This window comes from Argopecten irradians, chromosome 1, assembly GCF_041381155.1.
Source record: "Argopecten irradians isolate NY chromosome 1, Ai_NY, whole genome shotgun sequence".
Lineage (NCBI taxonomy): Eukaryota > Metazoa > Mollusca > Bivalvia > Pectinida > Pectinidae > Argopecten > Argopecten irradians.
In genome coordinates this window covers 23,365,914-23,374,258 of record NC_091134.1, presented here as the reverse complement: position 1 = coordinate 23,374,258, position 8,345 = coordinate 23,365,914, and the positions used below count along the sequence as shown (strand labels likewise).

Below are 8,345 nucleotides of genomic sequence, written 5' to 3'. Positions count from 1 at the left end.
GGTAATCAGTTCTGATCATAGGCTGATGTTAAAATCCAGGTACTCCGGCTTTCATTCACCTCCTAAATCTGACATGCCCTCAAATAACCCTGGCTGTTAATATAATGTTGAAAAGAATAAAACCAATAAATCAACCAATTAATTCATAGTTCTTGATTGGTTTAAAATCCTATTAACAGCCAAGCCAAGGTCATTTTAATATGTTGGGGCATCTGAAACATTCAGTCACTGTGTTTTCTACACTTCAAAGTAAACAGGGTCTTCCAGTTATAAAAGTTCCTGTTAATCAGGTTCAAGTCTATTACAGAACAAATTCAAAAACACAAAAACAAATGTATTTATTTTTAATTGATTACAGTTTTTCCTTGACAGTTACAACAACAAGTTGTATTCATTCAGAGATGTATACAACTATACATATTAACATAATATAACAGAATTAATGGAGTAGCAACCATATTCCTGCCAATGAAGGAATGAAATCCTTGGACAGCAAAATTACGACATCTTAAAATCCATGACTTAGCATGAGTGCCGATTGTACTAAGAAGATTAATACAATCTTTTTCGCAATTAAATTTTTTTTTGATACTGCCACATTTGAACTAATCAAAATAAAAATGAGTTATCTCCCTCATAATTATTTCCCTTAGTTAAAAGTTGATATAAAACATTGCTTAAATGATGTCATAAAAAGTCTATATTAAATACAATATTTAACAATTATATTGACAATCAAATCATTTAATCATGAAGTCTTTTCCTAACCCCTTTTTCAACGCTTTCTTTTTTTCCAGTGCTGCATAGTAGGCTTTACCTGTAAAATGTACAGAAACAAGGAACTAATGAAAACAGAAAATATAACCTGCAACAATTTAAAATTATAATGAACTAGACCATTTTAAAATTGGAAATCATTAGTAGAGTTAAAAAAAATAAAGATTATAATATCACTATTCAGAACCAATATCTTTTAGACTAACATTCTCTTTTGTTATCTTCTTTATAATATTCACATTTATAAACTGCTCATACAACAATTGGTGGTAATGGTAACAATGTCTGGACATACAACATTTATCTTTAGCAGTTTAACTCTTGAAATTCATTGACCAAATCTTTCTATATTACAGTGACTTACTTGAGTGGCGTGGGACATTGCTGAGTCGTCCGGTCCTGAAATCTTCAGCTTTACACTTCGATGACATAGTTTTCAGTTGATGACTCTGTACAGTAGACACTTCTATACCACTAAGTCTGAAAAATAAATGTTGTCAATAAGAGTTAGTGGGCACCATTTTTTTTTTTGAATTACATTAACGCTCAACGTCACTCTTTTGAACAAACTAGAATAAACTAAAGCATATTATTTTGTACCTTTATTCCAAAGTACTTATTTTTACACAATTGTTCACCGTTGACTAGCTAGGGTATTATGAGGCAATGTTTTATCCCAGTATTCATATTACTGGCAGACCTTTATGTTACTAACCTATTGTTTTCCAAGGGTATGAAATCTTCTTTGGAAACATCAAAATCTTCCTCAGTATCTGCTAGACTTCCCTCCTCTTCATCTGCTATACTACTAACTAAAAAACACACATAATTATAATTGTATGTAATAACCACATATTAATGTATATTCTTAATCACTCACAGGTAAAAGAAGTAACCAGTCAAGTCAAAGTACTCAAAGTACTACAAATACAACAAAGCAGAAACAGAACAAGAGCTGTTGGAGAACAGCAAAGCTTGCCTATTCAGAAGTTGATGTTCAAGTATTTACTATTTAAACATGGAAATATGACAAATTAACAGACTCAAAAAAAACCTAAAGGGCCCCAAATTGGTTGTATTATCACGTTCAGCATCCATACACATTAGGAAAATAAAATCATAACTTGAACAATTGACAAAATAGAAACTTGCTCAAAAACTTTAACATGGAAATATGACAAATTAACAGACTCAAAAACCCCTTAAAGGCCCCAAATTGGTTGTATTATCACGTTCAGCATCCATACACATTAGAAAAAATCATAACTTAAACATTACAAATAGAATGCTCAAAAATTAAATGGAAATATGACAAATTAACAGACTCAAAAACCCCTTAAAGGGCCCCAAATTGGTTGTATTAATACGTTCAGCATCCATACACATTAGGAAAATAAAATCATAAACATCAAAAACAATGACAAAATAGAAACTTGCTCAAAAATTAACAATGGAAATATGACAAATTAACAGACTCAAAAACCCCTTAAAGGGCCCCAAATTGGTTGTATTAATACGTTCAGCATCCATACACATTAGGAAAATAAAATCATAAACATTTATGATGACTTAAGCTTAAACAATAGACAAAATAGAAACTTGCTCAAAAACTTTAACATGGAAATATGACAAATTAACAGACTCAAAAAACTCCTAAAGGGCCCCAAATTGGTTGTATTATCACGTTCAGCATCCATACACATTAGGAAAATAAAATCATAAACATTTATGATGACTTAAGCTTAAACAATTGACGAAACAGAAACTTGCTCAAAAACTTTAACGTGAAATGGGACGCCAACGCTGACGCCGACATGACAACATTAGCTCCCCCCATTCTTCGAATAGGCGAGCTAAAAATTAGAATTAAATAAAATGAATTTTCAAAATCAAAATATATAAACACAATATTTTTTATGAAAACATCAAGTTGCTAAGATATGTCCCATTCCCCAGAAAACAGATACTGTATGTCCTAGAAAACTAAGCTTAATTCAAGGCTTTGTGGCCGACTTTGATATCCATTATATTTTGTTTGATATTCTTTTTAATTAAAGAAAACGGAGTACGGCAAGGGTTAGTAACATACATGATAGTGAAAGGAGGTAAATATAAATGGATCATAGCAATACAAGTGACAGGAGCAACTTCCCACTTTATACTTGGGTGATTTACATGTGCTTTCGTTTGACTTTCGATTTATATCATTTTAACACTTTTTAAACAAATTTGTTTTATAACGATTATTTACAAAAATGGCTTCCACTTCATATGGCAATGATCATAAATTTGAAAAGCTTTTTAGAATGTGGAAAATGAATAGTTCCTTGCCGTAACAGCAGTTTGGTTTGTTCAATATAACCTCATTTTTGACCAGCTTTTGTTTTTGTTCCAAAAATAGAATATGGTGGTCTATTTTTTTAATATTTGGGGGTGGTATTCCTGGCGTTTCATACAACCAATCATTGTAATGAAACCGTCAATAAACATCTGAAAATCATATCGAAACATACAGAACTACTTATTTTTGGTTCATGTCCCTTTAAATCACCAAGCAAAACAGATAGACTGGTTTCAAAAGTTATCACAGAAGACAAAGTCATCTAAGGTAGCAAAATGAAGGTCATCTAATTCAATAAGGTCAGGGAGACAATGTCATCTTAGGTCACAGATGATAAGGTCATCTACTATTCTAGGGTCACAGAAGACAATGTCATTTAAGGTCTCAGAAGACAAGATCATCTTAGGTCAAAGAAGACAAGGTCATCTAAGGTCATAGAAGACAAGGTCATCTAAGGTCACAGAAGACAAGGTCACAAAAGACTACATAAATTTTCTTGTGGCAACTGATATAGTTATTCTCCATTTTCACTGAAATCAGAAATATTAATTTGGTTTAGTCCATTTGTTAATCACACTTTGTTTGAAATATATTGTTTCTCTGCAAAACTGCAACAATTATCTTTTAACTTGGTGACTTTAATGTTTTAAAGTCTTATCCATATCTGTTTGGTCAAGAATTGAAGAGTTATGACCACTTGATTCAGCCTATTTCTTGCAATGATATCACCTCAAATTGAAAGTTATTTCTGTGATCAAGGCAAATATTTAAACTTGTTTGTGAAAGATTCAATAAGAAAATGAAAATTGTGACATCTGTCTGGAATATTTGTGTTCCAGGTTGATGCAGACAGGCTGATGTCTACTGATGTCATATACTGACCTCTCTTATTCTTTGATGTTTTTGACTTCTCACTACTTGTCTTTTCTGGTAAATCGTTAAAGAAATCCTCTGGAAGCTTACTCTTGGACAGTTTCTCCAACTTTCTTTTCTGGACAGTAAATTTAAACAGAATGATATTATAGTTAAGCCTCACATAAAATTATATCAGTTATATATTCAACTAATCAAGGTAAGTGGGGCTGCAGTGACCAAGTGATCTTGCAAATATTGACGTATTTTGACCAGTATCAAACCCATCTAAGATCTCATTGATATAAAGCAATATACCAAATTTGGTTGAAATCAGACAATAAATACTCAAGTTATTGAGAGGAAACCATGGATTTATCTGTTTTGACGAATTTAAAGTCCAGTAACTCTTGCAAATATTGAAAGATTTCGACCATCATCTGAGATCTCATTGATATAAAGCAACTTATAAAATTCTGTTGAAATTGGACATTAAATATTTAAGTTATCAAGCGGAAACCATGGATTTATCTGTTTTGACGATTTTAAAGTCCCATAACTCTTACAAATATTGACGGATTTTGACCATTATCAAACTTGTCCGTGATCTCATTGATATAAAGCAGTATACCAAATTTGGTTGAAATCGGAAAATAATTAAGTTATCGCATGGAAACCGTTTCCCGGACGCCGACACCGACGGCGACATAGTGATACCTAAGTGTCGCCCTTGCGTTGCAGGCAACACAAAAATCATCCTGACCGACCGACCCTGTTTTTTTGCCAATGTAACCCTAAACAAATATTTTTGTTTTTTTGCCTAATTAAACATCTGTATTCAAATTGCAGTTTTGTAACATATAAAATCATTTATTTTTGCATGATGATGTATGGTGTATTTCAGTAAGGGTATACCAACATCATTTATAGTAAGAACAGTGTCCCCATATTTTCCATTAAAACAATATCATGTCATTTTTACAGATGTCCCTGTTAAAAACCACTTGCTAAAATAAGCAAGTGCATATTTTTTCACTTGCTATAGATTCTGGTATATGAACTTGCAAAAAGCAAGTAATACAGCCTAAAATTTGAGCCCAGTACCTAGCCTATGGGTGGCGTTATTTGAAATCCTTATGGAACACATGTGAGATACTGGGTTTTTTTCTCTGTGCTTACATGTATTTCATCATTCCTCAACTATAAAACCTGTCTATTATTATACATGAACTTAAAAGTAGAAATAAGTAGAAAAAACATCAAACATTAATGGAGCAATACTTATCTGCTAATTCAAAGCTGTGAGAAGCCACTCAGGACTCTCCACATATAAATATATGCAGTACTAGTCATTTCACTATTAAAATGGTCTGAACCAATTCATTGGATATTCTACAAAATGGATGGTCACAATTGGATGGCACAGAAGTATCACAAATGACTCTCAAGAGTCAGTTTCCTAGGCCAAAGTGAAATGATATGAGGTGATCTGCTGATTTTCTCCTCAATAATTAATGATAAAGGTTTCTTTCAACCCTGGTCAACAAGATCAATTCAATGAACATCACCAGTAAATGTTAAGGCCACTGTTATGCAAACTAACATCAGTTTTATTTCTTCATACCTTTTGCTCTTTATACTGTTCATCTAGCATTCTGCGTTTGGTTTTAAGAGCTGACTTTTCTGAATCAATCTGTTTCATGACTTGTCTCATTTTCCGAAGAGCATTTTCTTTTCCTGACTGGAATGAAACTGTTTCAGGTGCGTCGTCCTCATCACTTTCATCCTCCTCATTTTGGCCTGATTTTTCTACTCTGGCACCAACAATCTCACCGTCATATTCCTCACCACTTTCCACGAGCAAGTCTTCATTTTCTGAAGATTCAGATCCCACTGCAAATACAAAGATTCAAATAAATAAGTGATAGCTAGGCTATTGCACAAATTTTATTTTTCAAATCATTGAAAAGACTTTTCGAATGCTTTCCAAAGACACATTAATTAAATCCTAAATTTATATACAGATGTACATGTATACCTGTATATAATATAAACTCCAAGATATATAGCAAGAATTGACATAAATGACAGAATTAGTATTGTTTATCTCTGAGTCTAAGATCAGGCCTAAAGGCATAGGGATGTCATTGATATAGACTTGAGAAATAGAGATGGACCTATGACCGAGCCTTGAGGGACAACAGCTCTTCTTAAGTCATTACTTCGACTATGCTAGACTTTTCAGTCTACACTACATGTATATATGACAGCCCGGTTTCTGCTGTTAAGGAAGTCTATAATTCCGACTTTTCATTCCTTCTCATTTATACTATAACACTGAAGCTTGTAGCTTATAACTGTAACAGGACAAGAGTAGTGTGCCACCAGCCAGGCTCAAACCCGGAACCCTTGACTTACTGGTCTGCTGCTCTACCAACTGAGCTTAAATCAATAGGAAATTCACCCTAGCGTGAAGCTAGAAGGCAACTGTACCACTGTACAATTAAAACATGCTACACTTCTCCCACTTTTCAAATGTGTTCGCCCCTGAACACAAACCAATCCTGGTTCTGTTTCCAACCCAGGGGCCGTGATGGCCGAGTGGTTAAGATGTCTTGGCATATAACTACACCTCTGGGATGCAGGTTTGAATTCCATGTTGGGCAGTTGCCAGGTACTGACTGCTGGTTGGTGGTTTTTCTCCGGGTACTCCAGCTTTCCTCCACAAATAAACCTGGCATGTCCTTATATGATCCTGGCTGTTAGTAGGACATTAAACTAATAAAATCAAACTAACACAATTTTTTTCCAACTAAATTAAGCCTCTCAATCTCCTATAGCTTCATTATTGTAGCTCAAAATACTTTAGACAGATAATGGTGTAATTTTTAGAGCTACAATTGGTGCCTATGGCTGCTAATTAATGGAGCAAATAAATGTTTGTGCAAACCATTATTAAAATGTCTATATGCATTTTATCTTACTTATTTGATATCACTTCCCTACTGCCAATAAAACTGAACTGTATAAAATATAAAATTCACAACGAGACAATTTTTTTTCACATATAAATATGATGGTCTTTTTGAAGGAAAATAATAAGGCAAGTCTACAAATTATGAATTTGACGTCTTATGAGTGGCAAAGTAGATATTAAGAATGGTCGTTATGTTTCTTTTGGACAAAAATAATATATAAATGTATGTATGGCGCTTAAAATAATTGGAAACCTACAACAAAGTAGAGAAAACTGTGCCAGAGTGATTTCCTGAGGAAATACTCCACAATGACATACAGGGACCATTTCGTACCGTAACAGGGGAGAAAATGTAGTGTCCAGACCAGGATTTGAATCCAGGACCCTCCAAACATTATATATATATATATAGCTGAGTGCTCTTCTGACTGAACTACCTGGTCGATCGTCACTGATGATCGACCCAGTCCAGTCCCCCTACACTCCTCCCTCATTTCTCGAAGTCTTCGCCCTAGAAGACAAATGAAACCCTTCCAAACACCACCACCTTGGGTTCTTTAGTTAAGTGCCAATTCTGTAACAGGAGAGGAGGAAATGTAGCGGCCAGACTGGGATTTGAACCATGGGACCCTCCAAATACTAGCCGAGTGCTCTTACCGACTGAGCTACCTGGTAACAGATGATCGACCCAATCCATTCCCTCTACAGTACCGGGCTGAAAGGTATAGAAGGCCAGGTACATATATTTGTTCTAAATTTCCTGTAGCTTGCACTTGCAGTTGGAGGGGGCGCACTTGGAGTGGTCTACAGCACCGTATAGTTATAGGGCCTGAGCAAGAGTGCTGCAAGCCAAGCTCAAACCCATATGACCCCGGACATACTAATCCGCCGCTCTACTCACATAACAAAAGAGAAATTCATCTTTGCGTGAACCTTGATGGCAACTGTATCAGTATGTACAATTAAAACCTGCTACATTACTGTAGGCCTATACCCGATATCAATATTGTATTATTTGAAACTTCAATCCAGTTCCACTCTTTTCAATTATTTTAAACTAAATAATCGAACACGATAAATGATAACTAGTGACTGAAAATTTACAAAGATTTTGATGCGGAAACACTGGCAAACGATATAACAAGATATATGCAAATGACATTTTATACCAGATTCGTTTTCTGATTCAGATGCTCCATTTTCGTCTTGTGTTTTCTTATCCATGTCTTTGAATATTTCACTTTCGAATTCATCATCTTCAAATTTTCTTAAAGAATATCTCCGACTCATATCGTTTAGATTAGTAATTACAATAAGGCAAAATTCTTGATATGTGCAAAATTGTTTACAGTTTCACGTGGGTTTCTTGATTGCCGGTTTATGGCATGTCGTGATATG

The 8,345-nt window shown here is 34.3% G+C and overlaps 1 protein-coding gene across 1 annotated transcript; it reads right to left on the bottom strand.

The window, feature by feature from the left end:
- Positions 1-327: 327 nt before the first annotated feature.
- On the bottom strand, positions 328-8,327 carry LOC138321429 (uncharacterized). The gene is made up of 6 exons (XM_069265111.1): positions 8,117-8,327; positions 5,595-5,863; positions 4,001-4,109; positions 1,493-1,589; positions 1,142-1,257; positions 328-817 (listed from the first exon to the last, which is right to left on the bottom strand). The coding sequence occupies exons 1-6, from the start codon at positions 8,235-8,237 to the stop codon at positions 741-743; spliced, it is 789 nt and encodes a 262-aa protein (XP_069121212.1). The 5' UTR covers positions 8,238-8,327; the 3' UTR covers positions 328-740.
- Between the last annotated feature and the right edge of the window lie 18 nt (positions 8,328-8,345).